Source organism: Cariama cristata, unplaced genomic scaffold (assembly GCF_000690535.1).
Source record: "Cariama cristata isolate BGI_N322 unplaced genomic scaffold, ASM69053v1 scaffold13892, whole genome shotgun sequence".
NCBI lineage: Eukaryota > Metazoa > Chordata > Aves > Cariamiformes > Cariamidae > Cariama > Cariama cristata.
The window spans coordinates 49,952-72,592 of record NW_009602248.1 but is presented as its reverse complement, the minus strand read 5'-3'; the positions used below and the strand labels follow the sequence as shown (position 1 = coordinate 72,592).

The following is a 22,641-nucleotide window of genomic DNA, read 5'->3' as shown; positions in this document are numbered from 1 at the left end:
TATTTGCTATCTTCCATTATTCAGGAACCTCTTTCAATCACCATTTAAAAGTAATCAGGAGAATCTGACAATGACATCAGCCAGCCCCCTCAGCACTCATGGGTGCAAGCCATTAGGTACCATGAACTTACACATGTTCAGTTTGTTTAAATGCTCCCTAACCTGGTGGTCTTCCCCCAGGGGTAGAGTTCCTTGTTCTAGACTGTTCATCTCAGGGCCCTGGGATTCCTGGAGGCCAGTTTTACTGGTAAAGACTAAGGCAAAGAAGCCATTGAGCCTTTTCCTTATAATTTTGCACTAGTTCTCCTGCCCCATTCAGCAATGGACCCACATTTTCATCTTTTTGCTGTTCACATACTTGTAAAATCCTTCCTTGTTGCCCTTCACATTCCTTGACAGATTCAACTCCACTCTGGCCTTGGCTTTCCTAATCCTATCCCTGCAAGATCGGACAGTAGCTCTATACTCTTGCTGGGTCACCTGCCTCTGCTTCTACCTCTTGTACACTTTTATGTCTGAATTCAGTTAGGAGCTTCTTGTTCATCCATTCAGGCCTCCTGCAGCCTTTCATTTTCTACTTGTTAGGATGGATATTTCTTGAGCTTAGAAGAGGTGATCCCTGAATATAAATAATTTCTCCTGGATCCTTCTTCTCTCCAGAGCCATATCGCATGGCTCTTTCTTCCAAACCTGGAATAAACCTCTGAAGAGGTTGAAGGCTGCTTTCCTGAAATCCAGGGCTGTGGTCCTGCTTTTTGCCCTACTCCTTCCTCTTAGGATCCTGAACTCCACCACTGGTTACTGCAGCCAAGGCTGTCTCCAGATTTCACATCCCTGACTAGTTTTTCCTTGCTCATAAGTATCAGGTCCAGCCAAGCGCCTTTCTTTGTTGGCTCCTCAGCTATCTGTGCCAGGACAGTGTCATTAACACACTCAAGAAATCTCCTGGACTGCTTGAACCCTGCTGTATCACACTTCCAGCAGATAATTAGGGTCATTAAAGTCCTCCATGAGGACCAGGGCCTGTGAATGTCAGACTTCGTCCAATTGTTTGAAGAAGGCCTCATCTACCTCTTCCTGGTCAGCAGATCTATACTAGATACCCACTATAATGGTCTGCCTGCTAATCTTGACCTATACATTGATGGGTCTCAAAAATATACCTGATTCAGTTATTTATCTGACAAAAACTCCCTTTAATATATCGGAATATTTTACCTCAGGTGTATCAATCACTGGCAATTCCTCTATGTACTGGAGATAGTCTTCAACTGTTTTCCCTTTTGGAATAACATAATCTTTGTAGAAACAAAATTTTTCACTAAACATATGCTCTCCAAACCACACTCTTGCATATGTATTCAGCAGTGCTTTGTCAAGGTCATCAGTTACACGCCCACCATACTGTACTTCTCCAAGCATATAGCGAACACAGCTCCAGTTCACTCCATGTTTAATGTCCATATCATCCAAATGATTCTGAACAAATTGCACACTGGCTGCGAAGTCTGCCTGATTAAACTCATAAGGAATATTCCAGCCCAATGGACCAAACTTTCGTCTTTCCTGTAAAATAGAGTTAAAGGTAAGAGGCTGATTGATAGTAATTGTAAAGAAAACAGTAAGTGTAGAAGAATACATGAAATATGCCAAGAACGCAGCAGTCCAGCTGGGGCTGTATTTCACCAACTTTAAAAAAATTATTCTTCTCTTAACACACACACAAGGCCAAATATTTGATTAATTATCTAGTAGTTAAATATCTCTTCATTTTTCATCAGTAGAGAGATACGAACAAAGAATAGGAATATTAACATTTTCATAAGGAAAAAATCCTCTTATTTAAGTGCAGCAAATCTGTGAGTCTAGAACTATAGTTTTTGAATTTCAAAAATGAAGCTACTCTTTTAGGAAAGGATGTCTAAACTCATCAGCCATGATCATTGTCTGTGGTCCTCTTATGGACTAGGTATATTAATACCACTGATGTCTCTGCATGGTACAGATGTAAGTAGCAAAAGCTGCTTCTTGCTGAATGATTTACAGATGCAGCTGGCAGTATATAGTTGTTAGGGTAATATCTGGTATTTAAACATTCTTAATTTCCTCCAAGAAAGAAGCGACGTGCCAAAGACAAGCATACCACAAGCTTCCACTGGACCACAATGTATCAGTGCATGGATGCCACAGAGTTAAGTGAACTAGGCATCAAATATAAACTAAGGATACTGTGAAATCTATCAATAGAGCAATAAAAAGTTGTGGTTAATCCATAAAGCACTTTCTTTAATGGAACTCCTGAAAGGCAAGACCCAAAATCATCTTCCACCTTCTTTTCCTCCTACAGGCTTCGGTGCAGGAAGGATTTATATCCACCCTCTTAGTCCTTCTCATTGTGAAAGCAGCAGTTCTAACACGATAGTTTTCCAACCCAAACTGTAAACTTCTTTAATGTGCTGCTATGATTTAACATATTTGTGAAAAAAACAGTTGAAAGACAGATCATACAGCCATGCCCAAAGACTTTAACAGAAGAGCACACTAATTGATCACTGGTTGACTGTCCTTTTTTCCTCTGAAATACCATCCCTGTTGGACGTACAAGATTAACATGAGCAGAGTCCTAAGATAATTGCAGTAATAGAGATGTGTTGTTTTCTTTCTTATTTGTATTAATTTACTAACATAAGATTTCCATTTAAACATGTTTTTCATTTAATAACATGGTGCATTAATAAATGAAACATGGGTTTATCACAGAAGAAAATGTATTTTTAAACCTGAACAGTTGTGTGAAGAAATGCTACAGCATATAGCAATGGTTTCCACTGTGGCATGTTGCTCACTTCTAGGTGATCCTGAGTAACAGCTGAGTATGTTCGTTTTAAGCCAGCTTTCACACCTAGAAAATAAGTATAAAAATGTAATATGTGAGCAAAAAATGTATGGAACCCCCAAGTCCAACTTCTGTTAAGCAGATTTCTCTATTGCAATTTACAGTATCATCTTATTTATAGCTTCACATAATCTCTTTGAATCAATTATCTGTTCAGCTGGTCATGCCAGGCAAACTTCAGTTACATTTTGTTTCAGGTAGATGACGCACCAAATTAAGTTCAGGAGTTTGGAAGGATTTACATTTAAGTAATCATATTCTAAATCTTACCAATAACTGAAATACAAACATAACTATTCAGCAACTATATGGCAATCAAAAGGACATCTAACCTCATATGAAATACAGCACTGAATATGCCCAAGAGTTTGTGTTTCAATATTTACATACAAAATGAGATTTTAGTTCTACCCAAGACAATTTTACTTAGATTTCAGTCCTATATCAATCTCAAAATTCTGTATGCAGCTTCTCAAACTGGCATACAAGCATCAAGCTGACGAGACAAGAACCTAAATTCATAGTGGAAATACTAATACTTGGGGAGGTTTGTTTGAGCACTGACATTTCATATCCCAGGAACAGCTTTAGGCAGATGATACTGATACAATCGCAGCTTCCATGAGATCTCATGAATACGTAAGCCCCACCACTCCCAGATGCTTTCAGGCAGTGCTACTGAAGCATCGTCTGCCTTTGGCAGACAACATCAAGCATGAGTTACTGACACCAGGTCACTCTTATGATATCTTCCGTCTAATCAGCTTAACACGAGTCTAAAAAGACAGATTACAAGTGCAGTGAATAGATTGTCCAAGTCATCATACTTCCTATGACACAACAAAAGCCCTTTTGCTTCTTTCCTACTTCACAAAGATCCTGTAGAGCAATATTCAAACAAATAGCTTTTCAAAATATTAAAAAGGTATCATAAGAGAGTTCCAAAGTCAAGAAAAAGTAATCAAACAAAAGTGCCTTATCACATCATGCTACCAATGTGGCAGGGCAGTATCAGAAAACTAAAACTGTTTATATTTCATCCTGACTTAAATTGGTACACTAGGCATATTTCTGTTACTAAATCCAAGTTGTAAATTGGCTATAACCTGACCTATAAAATAGTCTCTTGGAGCTAAAGGGTGTTATCATTTGAATTATAAGGAGGGGTCACAGTACAATAAAAAGATGATGAGCACTGAATTTAAAAGGGGGGAGGAGAAGAGAAAGAAGTAAGAAGTTTTTAACAGCAGACTGACTAACTGCTCTTGCGAGTGAAGTATATACACTGAAACAGGATGTCTTTCACAAGATCAGACATTTTGTAGACATCTTACTAATGTTCAAAGGAAGATGAATACTGAAATAAGAGGTTTAAATGACTGAGGCACTAAATACGACCTTGGATAAAAATTCTCAGCTCCTACTGACTTCATTAACTGAAATCAGTGGCAACCCAGATATATATAAATGAAAAGTTAATGCATTACAGAGTTAGTTAAAGATGAGGGAGTTAAAAGACAAAGTGTCAGGCTTGAGGATTTCTTTCTGTCACAGTCCAAAATACAAAGTAACCTTCCCTTGTCATACATTATGAGTAGATATAAGGCAGGGTAGTAAGTTGCTTCTATGAACATATAAAGGACGCCTGCAGGTAGCAGCATAGTTTGGGTAAGAGACAGACATTCAACAGCAGGAGAGCAACTGGTTAGAATCTACTTTAAAAAGCTGGATGTTTCCATATCACACAGAATAACACCAAAGAGTTGAGGTTGGAAGGGACCTCTGGACGTCACCTTGCACAACACCCCTTCTCAAAGCAGGGTCAGCTAGAGTTGGTTGCTCAGTGCCATGTCCATGTGGGTTTTGAGGATGGAGCCTACAAACTCACTGAACAAGCTGTTCCAGTATTTGACCACCTTCCCAGTGGGCTAAGTTTTTTCTGATGCTGAAGTGGAATTACCTGGGTTTCCATTTGTGTCCATCACCTATCTTTCTGTCACTTGGCACCACTGAGAAAAGTCTTGCTCTTTTCTTTACTCACTCCCATCACATATTTATGCAAATTGATAAGATACCCCTTCTCTCCTCAAGGTTAAACAATCATAGCTCTCTCGGCCTCTCCTCATGTCATGTTCTCCAATCCCTTCAGCATCTTCGTGGCCTCTCACTGGGCTCATTCTGTCCATGTCTTTTTTGCACTGTGGAGGTCAGACATGGACACACCACTCCAAACGTGCTTTCACCATGGCTGAGCAGAGAAGAATCTCCTCCCTCAACCTGCTGGAAATGATCTTCCTAAAGCAGCTGAGGGTGTTGCAGGCCATCTTTGCTCCGAGAGCGTATTGCTGGCTCATGTTGCACTTGACTTCCACCAGGCACCTCAGGTCCTTCCCTGCAAAGCTCTTTCCAGCTGGTCAGCCCCATCATGTATGGGTGCATGAGGTTCTTCCTCCCCAGGGTGGAGTACTTGGCATTTCCCTATGTTGAAATTCAGCTGATTCCTGTCAGACCATTTCCTCAGCCTGTGAAACTCCCACTAAACAACAAAACAACCTTCTGGTGTATCAGCCCGTTCTTCCCACTTTGTACCAACTATAAACCTGCTGAGGGTGTCCCATCATCCAGGTCATTAGTCAAAAATTTAAGCACTGGAGGCCCCAGTACTGACCCCTCAGATACATCACTGGTGACTGGTCTCCAGCTGCATTTGTGCAGCTGACCACAACCCTCTGAGCCTGGGATTTCACACAATTTTCAGTCCATCTCACTGGCCTCTTCTATAATGCCTACTTCATCAGTATGTCTATAAGGATGTATTGGAGGGCTGTGTCAAAAGCTTTCTTCAAGTCAAGATAAACAACACTTTATGCTCTCCTCTCATCCACTAAGCCAATCATCTTATTGTAGAAGGCTAGCAGGTTGGTTACCAGGCTCAAAGAATAGTAAATAATTGATGGCTTAAGATATCCTAGCAGCCAGAAAAAAAGCAAAGTACACCAGGGACAGATGTTGTTCAATATCTTCATCAGTGTCTTGGATAGAGCCAGAGTCCAGAGAAGAGCGACAAAGTTGGTGAAGGGTCTGGAGAAAAAGTCTTATGAGGAGCGGCTGAGGGAGCTGGGGTTGTTTAGCCTGGAGAAGAGGAGGCTGACGGGAGACCTCATCATCCTCTACAACTACCTGAAAGGAGGTTGTAGCGAGGTGGAGGTTGGTCTCTTCTCCCTGGTAAGTAGCGACAGGACAAGAGGAAACGGTCTCAAGTTGCGCCAGGGGAGGTTCAGGCTGGATATTAGGAAGAATTTCTTCACTATAAGAGTCGTTAGGCATTGGAACGGGCTCCCCAGGGAGGTGGTGGACTCACCATCCCTGGAGGTGTTAAAAAAACGTTTAGATGTGTTGCTTCAAGACATGGTTTAGTGGGTTTAGCGGACATGGTGGTATCGGGTATATGGTTGGACATAATGATCTTTGAGGTCTCTTCCAACCATAATGATTCTATGATTCTATGATAAGGAGACAAAAGGCAATCTCAACAAATTTGCAGACAATACTAAATTAGAGCATCTGGTTGACATACTAAATGGCAGAATATCAGTCTCAAGAGATCTAGAGAGACATGAAGACTTGGCCAACAAAACCTGCATGAAGTTCAACAAGGAGAAGTGCAAAGTTCTGCACCTGCAGCACAATACCCCCATGCACTTGTACAAGCTGAGATCTGCTAGCTGAGATCTACTGGTAAGCACCTCAGAGTTATCACAGATGTCAGGTTGACTACAAGCTAAAATTGCACTCTTCTTGCAAATAAGGAAATCCAGATATTGAGCTATCTTAGAAAAAGCACATTGAAGGAAGTTCTTATCACTTTCCACTTAGCACTGATCAAGCTTCCCCTCAGATATATTGTCCACATTTGGCACACAAGGGAGGTGTGATAAAACTGGATGGGGCAATAAAGGTGATCAGACCTTGACAGTGCCTGACCTACAAAGATAGGACAAGAAGACTGAGTTTGTTTAGTCTGTTGAAGAAAAGGCTGTGGTATGCAAAAAACAGCTTAAATTGTGAATACTGAAAGGCAACAGATAATTGTTGCACAATAAATGTGTACATATGGGGGATGGTGGCTGTCTAAAACTGAAATTTTGAACTCTCAATGACAAACCTGCTACTTGCTAGCTGCGAATGGTACAGGCTGAAAAAAGTGAAACATCCTGAATCCTCCAATTAATACAGAAACATGAGTCAGAACTGCCAATTAGGATGCTGATCGCACATTGTGCTTCTGCACATAGACTACTTAGGTTAGGAAAGCTGAGGGCTGAGAGGCCCAGAAAGCATGAGATGAACATCCTAGCTTGAGGAATCATCCTGGAAGTGGGGAAAGATCCTGGAGGCAGGGGAGATGCATAGAGGCAAATGTCAGGGGATGCCCAGAGACCTGGGCCAGTAACTTCCAAGACTGATAGCTGCAAGTAGCTGCACAGCATGAAACCAACATGACTTTCTGCCTAACCTTCTTGGATCAGCAGCAATCTCTCCAATGTGAAGGGAAGTCAAGATGAAATGAACACAATACAGGAGGCTGAGAGCATGAAAGAGTGAGTGTCTAAAATAATCAAGTAGCATAAAAGCCCTAATCTCATCAGTTAAATAAACCCCAGTATTCAGATCCACTATGGGTTGTTATTAACTGTCTTGCCTGTGACAGAGACTAAGGGGTGATTCAGCAGCAGCTCACAAATACTTGAAGGACAGTTACAAAGATGCTGGGGTCAGTCTCCTGTCAGCAATGCCAGATGACACAAGAAGAAGCAACAGCCACAGCTACATACTGCAGCTTGAGAGGTTGAGGTTGGATGTTCAGAAGAGTCCTTCCTTTTCCTTACCCAGCAGAGCATAGGATCAGTTCCCCTCTGCATCCTTGGGTGGGGTCAACAGGACAGAAAGAAAAGAGTGATGGAGTGTACTAAGCTTGAGAAAGGACCACTGACCTGGCATTCTCCACAGGTTCTACACAAACAAAATCACTATCAATTTCTGTTACAAAACCAAACAATATCCATTTTCTCCCCAAAAGTTTTACACATGCTTTACACATCGCAAGACTGACTTACACAGTGCTGTATTTAGCTAATGAAACAACAGAGAATAAAAACTAAAACAGTACACAGAGTATAGTGATACAGAGGATGGCGAAAAAAGGAAGCCCCAAAACTCAAAAAAAAGCATGGTTTCCTACCTTGAGGGGGTTCATTAGTAAATTTGATAGAGGACTGTAAAATATTAATAGGAAACTCTGAGTGAGCTTCTGTAGTGATCCAAGTCCTGAAACTTTCACTCATAGATTCTGCTGTTGTGATGGTGTCCATTAATTCACTAAGGAACTCCAAGCCAAGGTGGCAGTTCTGTAGAAGGACCCATCCTCCATCTTGCATGCACTGATTTAATAGGCGCCTTGCGTGGACTTCCTGGCCCTGACCCATTGAAATGGCACGACAAGGAATGTTCTGGAAAGAAAAAAGAAAGTTTCTTTTATATACAGTTCTTTAGAATGATTCTACACATGATGTATTGCTTTTGTAGGTCCATGTGTAGTGACATTGTGCCACAAAGAAAACCACCAATATCAATGGAGACTGATTATATTAAAACAGAGTAAACAAAAAAGCAAAACCCTCCAAGTTGTTCTTATCTTCCACCTGCTGGAAGAAAACTACATCCACTGGACATAAAACTTTTTTGCAGGTCTGACAATCAATGGGATAAGACAACTGAAACACTTTCCCTTTTTTTTCTCCACTTTCCCAAATAAAGCAAGACATACACACAGAAACACAGCTGCCTGACTATACTTTTTCCTATGATGTGGACTATCTGGAGTTGGACAGATATTAAGGCTCCACATAATAATTAATGCACAGAGTAAAGCCAAGAATTTTGGTACCTTTTTACTGTCTGAATATATTTATTCCATCTAAAAGAGAACTGTCAAGGAAGCAGGCAGGACAGGAAAGATTGGTTCCCATTAAGTCATTCCTTAGCAAATATTCTGTATTGTTAATTGACAGCTGTAGAGCCACTACTGATTCAGAGTATTCTAGTTTGGTGATCTGCTAGCTCTAGCTATTTTTCTAGCTGTTAGTTTTCTGGATTCAGAAGAGACAAAGCTCATACATGCAAACACAGGATTTCTGGAAATTTATGGAGTCTTTGCTCCAGAGGCCATGGGAGAAGAAAGCTAGTTGTTCAAAAAAATGGATGATGACACAAGCTCTCACAAGGGGATCTGAAAAAGACAAGGTGACTAGGTTGCAATCAGGATGATACAAGTCTAAGTAATGTGCAGGCAGACCCCCTTTTGCTTATTGGTTTTACTACCCTTGTTGTTGTTAAGTAGTCCCCTGGCTTAAGACGGCGGCCTGACTCCTACCAGGGAAAACCAGAATTATCAAACCCAGTTGAGCATATTATTCTATATACATGTTGAGGGCAAGGGAGTTGATGAAAAGAATTAGTTTCATGGACAGTTTCATGTTCAAGACCCAGCTGAGTATCCCTCATGCTATGAGCAATGAGCTGCATAAAGACTTATTAATCTGGGTCTATCTTCAGCTGGCTGAGAGCTACAAATGTTAATCTTAAGTTTTCCTGCTACTGGGACTCTCTCACTGTGAAACAAAAAGAGAAGGAAGTCATTCAGTCCTGAACAGCATGGATGAGGCTGCCCTACTTTTGCAGGATGAAAAGGTTCAGCATATGGACACAAGCTGTGCTGGGTCATTTGGCCTTAGGGTCAGAGAACAGGCCCTGACCTGATTTTACTGAACAGTATAAATACAGCTGCTATATATGATCCTCCACATCCTGGCAAAAGATTTAAGGAGAAGAAAATGCCAAAGATAAGAAAGCAGTTAAATCCTGCTCTCAGGTCAGTAAAACCTCAAATTGCAGCTAAAAGAAGCAAAGCTAAATTGCCTGTGAAGTTGGCTATGTGCTGAAGGAGCAAAAACTTTACCTTTTCTAAGATGTATCTCAGTACAGCTAACACTCCCATAAGTCAAAGACTATGACTGCCCCTGCAGACTGCATAAATATTCAGCTGGTACATTATACCCTAACAAAGCATCTGCTCATAATTCATTCTTCTCAGCCATGTTACCTCTCAAATGTACAATCATTAAAAGTTATAGAACGTCAAGACAAGGAAAAAATATTTTTCACTATGGATTGTCCTCATTTTACTCCTGAAAGAACTCTACAAAAATATCTGCATATAGAATGCTTCTCTCAATAGTGAGTCATACAAACATATCTGTATCATCTTAATATATCGCTATCCAGATGAAAATACTAACATTTCAGTCACTACAGTGGCCCTGACAGTTCTATTGAAGGTTCTGTGTATCATTCCCTGAAAGAGGAAACTATCTCTACAATAATAAAAATATCTGGTTTTACTGAAGTCAAAGTACTAGGCATAATGAACTTCATTTTAATTCAGAAAGTGAAATTTGCACTCCATCTTCAAGTGAAAGTAAAAAGGGCAGAAATCCAACTAATTTTAAGCTAGAGCTTGCTTGCTTTATAAACAACGTTACATAGCTCAGTAGTCAGATACTGTTTCCATTTCTTTGGAGAAGGCCTTCTGAACAACTAAATTTTAGAGTGACAAATAAATTCTGGTCACAATTTTGAACATTTCCAACTGCAGATAATTGATTTATATTGTTAATAGTATACTTAGAGGTACCATCAGTACTGACAATCTATTTTTAGACTACAAATCATGCCTGTAAAAGGGAAATCACTGAAAAATAGCCCCAGCATGTCTTTTGGAAGTTTTATATCATTAAGAAGAGAAAAAAAGAAAAGAACAATAAAAGGATACTTTGGAGGTATAGAATCACATATATACCAAGATAAGAACCTTGGTTAAGTCAAAGGCTTATTCTGGAAAAAAGCAGAGAAAGCTCAGAGAAAGACCGGAACTAAGTACAGTTTGCTGACAAACTAGCAAAATAAACACAAAGCCCTCTTGCAAACGTTTCTGAAAACTGTAAATGATTTCTAGACACATTTTTCAAAAGCTAGAGAACTACTGCAGTGCTCCTCCAGTCCCACAACGATAATATACATTTTTACTTAAAAAAAAGAGTATGTGTTTGTAGTTTGATTTGCAGAATTTGGATGGCTTTTGTAAATTTGAAAGGTTTCTATATGCTGTGTGGTAAGATCTTTACTTCAAGAGATCAGACAAGAACTTTACAGTTAAACATTACAGTTTACATTTACAGTTGGCATGACAGTTGAGCTTCAGGTTATGACAGCCTAGCTGATGTTGTCGTGTTCATAAACCACATGTGACTAAACAAGGCAATCCCTTTAGCTCTTTTGCAACCTCACTTTCTATTATTCTATACATGTTTTCTTAAAGCATGAAAATATATTAAAATTGCCCACTGCAATATACTTTCAGAATGACAGTGAAAGCTGCTGTCTTTCAACAGTCACAATTACAGAGCACCTTCTGCCTACCAGCAATTCCCAGACAGGCTAAGGTCTTGCTTAAGATTTGACAGAATGGGGGAGCATTTTGTTCCACTCCTTGCACAAGTGACTCTAAGTGACCAGCTGACTTCAACAGACTCTATTAGGAGGTTAGTATCCCTCATCCCCTTACATGGCCAATGGGATAGAAATACTCAACTCTTCAATGCAAGTCAGAGTTAAGTTTCAAACGTGTGCTGTGAATTGCTTTCAAAGGAGACACTTTTTCTCTTTATTGATTACAGAAACTAACTCCTAATGGAGACAGGGTAAGTACCTATCTAGGAGTCCATTTCACAGGATACGTATGTTGAAGAGCCAAATAGGTGAATGAAACATCATCACAAAGCTGATCTTCCATTTGTCTTCATACCATAGGCCATGAAAACAGGAATCCAATCACAACAGCCTAATGTGTTTGTTTGGACTTAAAATGGGAGTAAAAATATTGCCCATTTCTAGTCTACAAATATTCTTGCAGTTAATTTCAAATCTTCTACAAAGTCAAAATTTTTCTCTTATCTCAGGAAAATTGTGAATAGGAATAAAATTGTTCTTCCGATACATTGCTTCCAGTAAACCTAAAAATCATGCTCACCTAACTGCCATCCTTCTCCCTCTCGCTTTGACTCTATATTGGCTGGCTATCTGGCACAGTTTTTGGTGACAAGGATCACATCAACAACTTCAGACTTAAGATTCCTAAGTTTAAACACTCAAGTGACAGTGAGATCATAATTTAGGTGCTCTTCATCACAGTTAGACAAATAAAATGAGAGTCTTGATTTTCAAAGAGAAAGAGCATCTAAACTTTCTAATTAATTAAGCTAAAGAGATTTGTGGGTACTCCCCACTTTTGCAACTATGTCTTACTTGGTGCATACCAAAATCCTGCACTCCTAAATGAAGATGCTTTCTAACAGGGAGGAAAATTTACAGAGATCCATTGTGAATAACTTCTTGGGAAAATTAAACTTGTATCTACATTGTGAACCATAAAACACAAAGCACAGAGTGCCTTAAAGTAATGCTATGCTGTAAGAAATGTTGAACATCTCCATCAAGTGAACTGTTTGAATGGTAGGGTCTCCAAATTCATTTCTCTTGTCAGCATATTTATGATTTTTTTCTGTATCTTCCTGAAATCATCACTATTGTTATCTCCTACAGTGAATGCAACATAATGTAAACCACAAGTATTGCTTTGTTCTTATAGCTAAGTACTTTCACTAAGTAATGGACTATCATAGCCTCCAGATAGAGACAGAGGGCTCACTGGAATCAAACACCTGGAAAAAGTAAGAATGTAACATTTCCATTTCCTCAGTAAATGCATTTTGGTTACTCGTCCAAAATTAACTTCCAGAGAACACTGGTATGAATATAACTATTGTCATTTGAACTTCTATGAAACATGGAAATATCATTTCTAGTTCAAAGGATAGTTTTAAATGTCTTCATCACCTCTAGCAAACTCAGGTTAGGAGGATACCTTTGATTTTGCAAGACGTTCTATATTTTCAGTGGGGTCAGATCCCATGGATAAAAAGCACGTCAAAGGTGTTCGACAGTCGCTTTCTGTCCACATTGCTTCCATTTCAAGAATAAATCCTTCCGCATATTTCCCTCCAAGAGATTCTGCAATGTAGTGTCGAGCCTAAAAGAAACAAGTTACCAGAAATACCTAACTTTTTTTTTATTTAGCATTAATCCCTGATGTGGAATTTACTAATATCAGCATTGAAAGGCAACGACTTTCTAAACTTTCATTTTCAACTTTGGTGTAACAGAAGTTACAGTCCACAGGAGGCAACCATTGAAATTCTCATATAGCAAACTTCAAAGAAAGAAAAGAAAGAATTCTGCTCACACAACAGCCATCCTGTGAACATTGTTGCTAGAGGATGATAAATGTTTTTTTAAAAAGAACTAAAGAAATCCATGCAGAATAGATCTACTGTGGGCTATGAGGATGGCCCAGATATTGTCCCTAAACTACTGACTGCTAAAGCTTGGTGGATAGCCAAACAAAAGAGTTCCTCTACACCAGCCCCATTCTTAGCTCCCCTAAGCATGTATTGTTGACACTGCCTCTACAGCATAGCAGATTAGACAGATCTTTCACCTGACCCAGTTACAATCTTCCACATATTTGTTGGAACTTCAAACAAATTCTCCTGTCCAGTGGTTATCCAATTCAAGTCTCTTATGCTGAATATCTATTTCTACAAAACATAAACACAGCTCAGACTTTATCCTTAAAGGTCAAACCTTCCCTATGCCTCTATTGTCCTCTTTTCACAGACATTTTCTAAAAGGACTTCTAAAGCTATCCTGGTATATGAAACGCCTTTTTGACTGACATGATTTTCCAACTGTGTAAACTACTAGCACAGATTCTGAGGCATGTATTATGGAAAGAAACATCCAGGAACAAAGTGGACTGAGGAAGATGCCAATTCCAGAAAAAATAACTCGGTCATCCACTACTAAGTGTAACGTCTGCCCTAGCAAAGAGAGGTAAAATTTTGTAACACTTGGAGAAACACAGCAGGGAAAGAAGAGATAAAGAAGATACCAACAAAAAGGATCCCCTCTTTCTTCAAAAATCAAAATAATTACAGTTTTTGAAACCACTGTTCAGAGACATTCTTTCTCAAAGATGGTTGTGCAAGACAACAAGAGTGTTGACAAATGAGCAGTAGCAGCTTTATCACTTTGGTCTGTTTAAATTGTGGCAGATGGAGCTCCCATTCTTACTTACTAGCTGAAGAGAGGAAAAGGAAAAAGGATAGAGGGGGTCTTGTTGAGAAAGAGGTCCATGAAAAAATGGTGTTCCCTAAGTACAACACAGATGCTATCACAACATGTAACACGTAAAGTTGAGATATGCAGGAAATCAGAATTACTACTTTCCAGTGTGGCTAAAGACAAAAAAATTGAAAAGAAGATACTCATAGGCTCATACCTCTCTTTTAGACCTACATAGACAAGAAAAATCCAAATATCACAGACTGCGGAGAAACTGCTAGTCTATTGCAATTTCTTTTACGATATCTGCCATGAGACAGTCTTAATTATTACTTCCTCAGTATGGAGGATAAGTAAACAGTTCATCTGCTATTTTAGTTCACCTGGCATCAAAGTGAACTGTTCTCTTTCCTCTTCTTCTATGAAAAAATAGGGATATATCTTCTGATTCACTGGAAGAATGCAACTGCTTTACAAGTTTCATGACTCCACTTTAGCAGCTCCACACAAAAAGAACATTATTCTTACAGCTCCAACACAAATTATTTCATGTTTTGCAATGCCCTTTCTAATTCATTGCAATTAAATTAATATTTCTTTCACATATATTTACTATAGGGATTTCAATATCTGATTTTCAAAATAGTTCACTTTATAACAAATATTACAATAAAAACAAATTCAGAGAACATAAGTTTGGAACTAGAAGTTCTACAGGAGATGCCACATGGCATAACCATTGTATGAAAACATATCTTACTTGGGCAACAGTATGATCAGGGCACCAGCTACGGACAAGGAGCAGTTTACGGAACTGATCCAGTAAGCTGTCATAGCCATCAGGAATAACAGCTTTTTCAGGCGCTTCTTCATCAAACCAAGCTTTCCAAGACTTCTCATTCCTAACAACTTGCACCAGAAGTTGATTAAAAGGGTACAAGCTAGATAACTGCACAAGATTGAGCCATGTCATGTCAAGGATCCACTTCTTTGGTTTTGGTTCCACGGAATTCAGATCCAAACTGGCACCCCCTGCAAAGTAAAAAGTGTTATAGAGGTAAAAAACCATTGTTAAACAGAAAAATGACAAGTAATAAAAACTATTCATTTCTATAATTTAGTGAGTAAAAATCTTTGTAAACCAGGACATGGACACCTAGAATTTGCATGGAAGAGTCATTTAACAAAGGCCTATTGGGGAATTGGTCTCATTGTCTCCCAAAGCTGATATCCCAGTAATTTTTTACTGCTTTTTCTCCATCTGTAGAGCTGGAATAAAACTTGCCTACCTAAAAGGATACTCAAACCCAAGTCTTCAGACCAGATGTAGAAAGAACATATGGTTAGTCCAATCTCCTTTCACCTAGACTACGGAATAAGAAAGCACATGGTGCCTTCATTTCCAGGACTGCACAACTTCATCAGCCTTTTAGATCAGCCTTTTAGCTCAACCACCAGCCCAGCATCATGCCCATTTGCACCTTCAACACAACTGAGTCACAGTTGAACATTAAATATGTGTTTGCAAAACAAACTGAGATACTTGGATGGCAAGTACCTGACTGTACTTATCTCAGTACCTGATTGTACTTATCATATAATGGAGTCAGTGGGGTCCACCCCCCATCAAATTTTATGAACTTTACTAAAATTTTTCTTTGTTGTGTCTGAGTAGTGACATGCTGTGGTGGCATAATGCAATCCAATACAACAATGTTTTACAACATGTAAGAGATTTCCACTTTTTTTATACTGACACTTAAATGTGGTACAGAATCCTCATGCGTTCACATGCCGGCTCACCAGCCATCAAAAGATATTTTGCTGACTGTCTCCAAGCTCACAGGCATAGGTATGTGGCAACTCAAAAAAGGCATAAAGGAAAAAACTATAGGATCTCTTAAAAAGTCATGGAATTTTTTTTTCTGTTTTGCAATGTAAAACAGCTAAATATCCTCATCTAAGCATTATTTTGATAATAAATAATTTGTATCGCTCTTGTTTTGGAAAATTTGACTCTTAATTCCTTCTTGGGCTACGTATGCTTTCATTTACCAGTTAAAAAACGTTAGATCCACTGGATACAACATATTGTTAGAGCAAGTACTGCAAAATCTGAATTTGGCAGTTCACAGACATGTAAACAGGAACATTTTTAGAGAAATTACCTTTGATCAGTGTCTCAAACTCAGTGTGTGAAATTTTCTTGGCCTGCAAGTCAATCTTCAGTGCCAGAAGCAATGTAAACAGGAACCTGTGATTTTCATACAGCCCTCGAACTGTGTACTTGAAGACTTCATAGGTGAGATGCTCGATTATATATACTACCCTTTTTGCTGTGATCTGAGATTTCTGAGATCTTTCCACTGATAGGTCAAAAATGCCAAGGAACTGCCGTAAGGATGTTTGGTACATGACATTAACCAAGCTCATTTCCACAACTAGGAAATAAAGGATGCTACCACGACAAGCAACAGGCCGATACTCTTCACGTGCAGTATTGATTTTCACCTCTGTCTCCGCTGCTATGTTTAATTTTTCACTGACCTTAAAATTAATGGAAAAGACCAGGAAGATTAAGTCATGTCACTTGTGATTTATACCGCACAAGCAAAAAGAAAAGGTCTTGATTAAGATCACAATGGTATTTTTAGTCAAGCTTTACCTCCCTCTGTCTGTATTTCAACACAGACATTGTGTCTGCATGTGTTCAAACACCAAGCACAATGGGATTTGATTCAAACTTACACCTGCAAATTATACCTGGAATATAAAGTAGTATCCAGGTAACAGTTTAATTTTGCAACATTTTATGAAACAAAAATGATAGTGTTTCTACTATTTATTTGTTAAGAATTCAGATGTTATACAGTGGCTCTGAATGGAAAAAGCAAAACCAGAAAAATAATCTGTCTCCAAATAATCTTTAAATTAAAATTACAAAATGTATCTGCAAAGCATTCATAATTCACCTCTTCTGCTGTTGTTTTAGTGATTCTTAGGACTTCTATCAGAGACTCATCTTCAACCAAAGAACCCTCCGTACTGGTTAGACGGAAAAGTAGATTATCTTCAAGCTCCTGCATTTTCCTCTTGTTAGATGTCACTTCTTCCATCAGTTTAACTCTTTCTGCCTCCAGTTCCTGTGTTCAGAAATTTTCCTTAGAATAGTTAAGATTAACTCAAAGAAAGATTCCTTATAATGACACAGAAAACATGTGATTTCATGCATGACAAATTGGGGGCTTTGCTGCTTTTTCTATAAAATACAGAAATATTATATATGAAAGTAATTTATACATATACTGTATTTATTTGATTAATGCAGCATGCTGGGGAGTGAAAATACATCAGAATTAACAGGAAAAGCTTCCTCATAGTAAGATGCACAAAGCACTAAAGCTAGTTTCCAACGGGAAGTGATAAAAGACACATTACATTAAGTACCTAAAATTGAATCAGACAAATGACTGAAAGATGCATTGTATGGGTGGATTTACATTGTTAGGGAAGTTGACTGGATGACCTTTTCCGTTTCTAATTTCTATGATCCTGTGGCTTTGCAAGATACACTCCTCTACTGCTTATAAAATAGGAAATGTTACAATTATTTTATCAAACGGAATTTTTATGCTATTTCTACCAGACAAACAATGGCAAGGGCACAATGACAGACAAGTCAACACAATGCCAAATGAAATGAGGCATCTATACGGCACAGTCCAACACAGCTCAGGGATACCATCACTGGCTACCTTTATTTAATCAATCAAGTCAACCTTCCTGTAAGAAAAGGGTAGTTAATAATACCAGTTTACCTACACCGACGGCTTCAGTTTATTTTCATTCTTGTCAACATGCCAAGTTAAAGAAAAAGGAGATGTACAGAGTTATGCAGTACAGGAGAGGTTCTCCTGAACTTCAAAGAAGGAGTGACAAATTTCTTTACTTTCACAAACTTCTTATTTCGAAACCTGTTTGTAATATATTCTAGGGCTACAGAATGTACCTCTGTGGAAGCTACAAATAACTGCATCCCAAAAGAGAAGAATGACTTAAGCATCAGTCATTTAGCTTCAGATTTTCTGCATTTTGTCCTCTTTCTTTACCATTAATGCAAAAAAAGATTAGAATTACAGTAAATGCTTAAATTCTGCTTAAGGACATGCTTTGTTTAAGCACAGGTAGCTCATCCATTCTATTTGTAAGCCTGCAAATAGTATCTTTCAGAAAATCAGCAAATATATCAGATGCCAGACTTCTGCTCGCAAGAGGATTTCACGACCGCATTTGTAACATGAAAAGTAGCTGTTCTGAACACAAATAGTGGCAGCAACTTCATTATCAAAGTACAAAAAGATACTGATAACAATTTTTTTTTCATATAGTTACAGGAGCAACCTTTAAAACTGAGAAGAATAAACACTTCTTTGATCATATATTTCATTGATCACTATAGCAATCTTCAGGAATGTTTTGGTTCCTTTAATCTATTACTTTAGCTCAGTGATCATAAACTTGTCTTCTTGTTTATAATAGAAAACCTGTTCTTCAGATTCTCTGTTCATGCTCTGTCTTTTCTTTGAACTAAATTTGTCAGAGTTCCATTGGCTCTGGCTATCTACACCAAGACATTCATCTCTTATTGAGACCGAATAACCATGATTTCTTCATATCTGCTAGAGGGAAGAAGTTTAATAAATGTTGATCACCTGCAACCATGTCCCCATGCAGCAAGTAATGCTTAGTATCAGCATTACTAACCAGCTACCCCTGCAGCTCTCTTCAGCTGATAGACAGCACTGGATGAATATTTTTCAGTTACTATATTTTTGACCGAAAATGCAGTCTAGGTGTTGCTACATACATTCAATATGAACTCTCTAACAGTTTTATCCAGGAAAAAAACCCCATAGAGTGGGAGTATCTGTGTGTGGAGAGATGAGTTTGATATGTAGGTCATGAGAAACCAATTTCACCTCTATCTTGATTTAAACTTCTGTCTCCTGTCAGAGGTAAGTTAGGATAGTCCCATCCAGTCCTGCTGATGCTGTTCAATTTTGCTTACATAAATATACATCTACTGGCATAAAGATTAGAAGTTTTGCATCCCTAGCATTTGTTCCGCCTTGCTAATGGATAGTTTTTCCCCAGTACCTGCTGTTGTAGCTTTTCTATTTTTCATGGAACTATTCACAGGAAGTTTGGGCCTAACAATGTCTTTCTAGCCTATGGTTGTGACTGCCAGACTGAAGGAAGGGCACTTAGATTCCAGTCCTCACTTCAGCAAATGTTCGTTTGAGAAAAGTGGAAAGATGTTGGCTGGTGAAAGTGACACCACCACTAAAGGACACTGGTTAGAACACGCTTTGGGAAGTCAAAGGAGGAGCAATGAATTCTCTTAGGTAGGGAACTGCTCTCACATAAGCAAGCCTACCTGAGTTACTTTATGAAAGCAGCAGCTCTGCTAATTAAAATCTTTATTTTTGCTACTTTTCTCACAAAGATACAATTATTAAATGTTCCATTTAAAATAAATAAGTCATTCAATTTGATGTGAAATACAACTTCTGTGCTTTCACTTTAATGAGAAAGGAAGAAAATATTTCATTTCAGTGTAATTGGACCATAATACTCATGTATTTATTGCTATGACTGTCACAGTAAAAAAATCCACACTTGTCCCTAGTGCCTATGATGAATTGACTCCTACGTTTTTGGATAACCAGGCTGTTAAATTAGATTACACAAAAAGAAATAGGAACGATCTAGGAATTAAATTATTGTGGAGGATGTCTCAGATTTTATATTATGAAGTAAAACTCCTGAAAAACACCTGACAGAGGACTTCCTTATATTTGCTTCCACATAATCAATGGAAATTTTAGTAAGAGCAGAGTCAAGTCAGTGTTCAGGGCTCCTTAAAAATCTCATATCTCCTTGCACACTAGAGCCTGGCTGGCAAAAGTAGTTCGAGTCCATAAGCATTTTTTTCATGTAATTCAAATTAAGTTTAAAAAGGAATTCAGAAATAGAAGAGGTTTCTGACTGAACAAGGAGCCTTTGCTATATATGAAGGAATAAAGATGCTTAATGTATGTCATGCATACGCCTGTGATGTATTTTTAATGAATAATTTTCTTTCTTCTCTTTCCAAGGCCAGATCTTAAATGTTTAGCTCCTTCCATTCAATTAAAAAACAGCTCTACATTGTCTTTCAGTAAATGCACAAACTCCTATATTTCATTCACACTTTTGTTCTTGCATTTGATTTCAACCAAGACATTGAATATATCCACTCATGGTGCAGATATTGAACAAGCCTTCCCTCTATACAAATATTGCAAGCTACTAGATACCTGTTTTTCTGTGAGGATGACACGGCCAAGGAGCTGATCTTCCAGCCCTTTCATAGTAACAGTGAAGTCAATCACAGTTGTTCTTGCACTAATTTCTGGGGTATAGGCAGGATTAGCCAATTTTGTTGTAATATAAAGAGTAAACCCCTTCATCAGATCCACCTCCTTGTCACCTACTTTCACCTGAAAATAAAACGTATTACTCAATTTTCAAAAGCTGAATTCAGAAAAAGGTATTTTATTCAGTGAAAAATAGATGAATTCTTTTTTTACATTTTCATTTACACTTTTTAAATTTTCTGCTTAAGGGGTAGGAAAAAAGCAACCCCATGAGTTCACTACTCATCTTTCCAAGTGTTGCAAAAGTGTGAATCTTGGCACTATCTAGACTAACAGACATCCAGCATCTGTCCTATTGGTTTTTAATTTCATGTTCACAATTCATCTTACTTTGTGTGCTGAACCAGATTTTATGAAATTTTTTTCCAAGATGTTATCTAGAGCAGGATCAAGTTCCTCTCCAACATCTTCAATTAACAAAGGTCGGCCAAGGGACAGGCAGTCTTCTATATGACTTCTGAAGAACTTGTGGTTCATAGCTGTGATCTAGGAAGATTGGTTCACAATATAGCATACATTTGCAAAGCACATAAAAAATAGTATAAAATGTATTGCAAATTTCAAAAATTATACTCATCCTGGGAAACTTACACAAATGCTTACATTTTAGGGGCCAACACTTGCCTCTGCCAAAATAAATGGAAGTTTTCCTTTAAGCTTAACAGAATAGGAGATCATATTTCTTTATTGTTAACTATCTATTTACTTATCCACATATCTATCTAATCACTGTAGTATCTTAATACCTTTCAAATATTAATGGATTTATGCTCAGAACACTAATGCAAAGTAGTGAAATATTTATAGGGTTCAGACAGGGAACCAGTGTTACATAGGAGGCCCAGTCTCACATCAGATGTTGAATTTCCAATTCAGTTTCCACTTCATGATATCAAGTCTTAAAATTGCTGAAAATCACATAGACTCCTTTTAATTTATTTAATTTTAATATAATTAACATAAACCTTTGAGATTATAATTGAATAGCCTTTTCAGGCATCTGTTAAGCCATGGTTTTGGGGTGGGTTTTTTACCAGAAAAAACCCTAGGATAGACATGTTTTTAAAATAAATCCTTGTCTTGCAGGCAGTGCTCTTTGAAAAAGGTATAATTAAAATATCTACAGGCACATTACACAGTCTTAAAACAGTATATTATTTAAAAATTAATACTATGTTCCACTAGTCTGCAGTTTTAGCTTTGTTTGTAGGCATATGTGTATCCACCAAAACAGCATGTTGCCTACATTTTTGGTCCAAACGAAACTGAGGGATTCAGTTAGTGTCTTAGTGACCAACAATATAACCCTAATAAGACCACAGCAAACTACAATATCCCAGATGTAAAGGCATAATCTAAACACTTGGGTATTTAGAGTCTTGACTTAACTCTCTTCATCCTGGATTTTACAGGGGGAGAACTCAGAATCTTGTAACACAGGCGACATCTGAGCCAGGATGTCTAAAAGCCCATAACTGACTGAATTTCCATCAGGAAACCTTCCTCTGCTTTTAGAGGCTGCATCTGTGTGTATTCAAAGCCATGTAAGTTTTGAGAGTAGTCAGCAGCTCAGTAGTCAAGCCCCATCAGGATTCACAAACTTCACGTGCTGGATATTCACACATACTGACCACCAGGTAAGCCTGGTAGACATTTTTCTCTGGCTCATCAGTCAAATGTCATCATCACTTATAGTGTAGGAATAGCGGGGAAAGAGGAAATGGTATTTTAATGTACAACTCCCAGTCCCTGCTTTGTTGAGTGTGTGACATAAGATCCTTACACAGTTACTGGACCAGAGAATGGAACTTGCGTGTTCACAGTCCCCTTCTGCAGGCTGCACTGCGGCACATGGCGAGAGCAGCCACCAGGAAGGCAGGCAATACAGACTCAGTGCTGCTTACAGGAGGGAACTGAGGTTGCAGCTTGGAGGACGCTTTAAAATTATTGGGGAAAATGCTACAG

General features: G+C 38.4%; 1 protein-coding gene across 1 annotated transcript in view; it reads right to left on the bottom strand.

Moving 5' to 3' along the window:
• Positions 1-773: 773 nt before the first annotated feature.
• The window catches only part of LOC104157377 (dynein heavy chain 5, axonemal-like), a gene marked incomplete at its 5' end in the record, with an annotated part of 71,793 nt that continues 49,925 nt past the window's right edge, over positions 774-22,641 (bottom strand). The window contains 10 exons of the mRNA XM_009694687.1: positions 774-905; positions 1,219-1,566; positions 2,781-2,902; positions 8,139-8,406; positions 12,939-13,103; positions 14,958-15,229; positions 16,366-16,744; positions 17,170-17,340; positions 20,557-20,739; positions 21,007-21,162. Of these exons, the coding sequence (XP_009692989.1) occupies positions 774-905; positions 1,219-1,566; positions 2,781-2,902; positions 8,139-8,406; positions 12,939-13,103; positions 14,958-15,229; positions 16,366-16,744; positions 17,170-17,340; positions 20,557-20,739; positions 21,007-21,162 (2,196 nt within the window). The remainder of the gene's footprint in view (positions 906-1,218; positions 1,567-2,780; positions 2,903-8,138; positions 8,407-12,938; positions 13,104-14,957; positions 15,230-16,365; positions 16,745-17,169; positions 17,341-20,556; positions 20,740-21,006; positions 21,163-22,641) is intronic.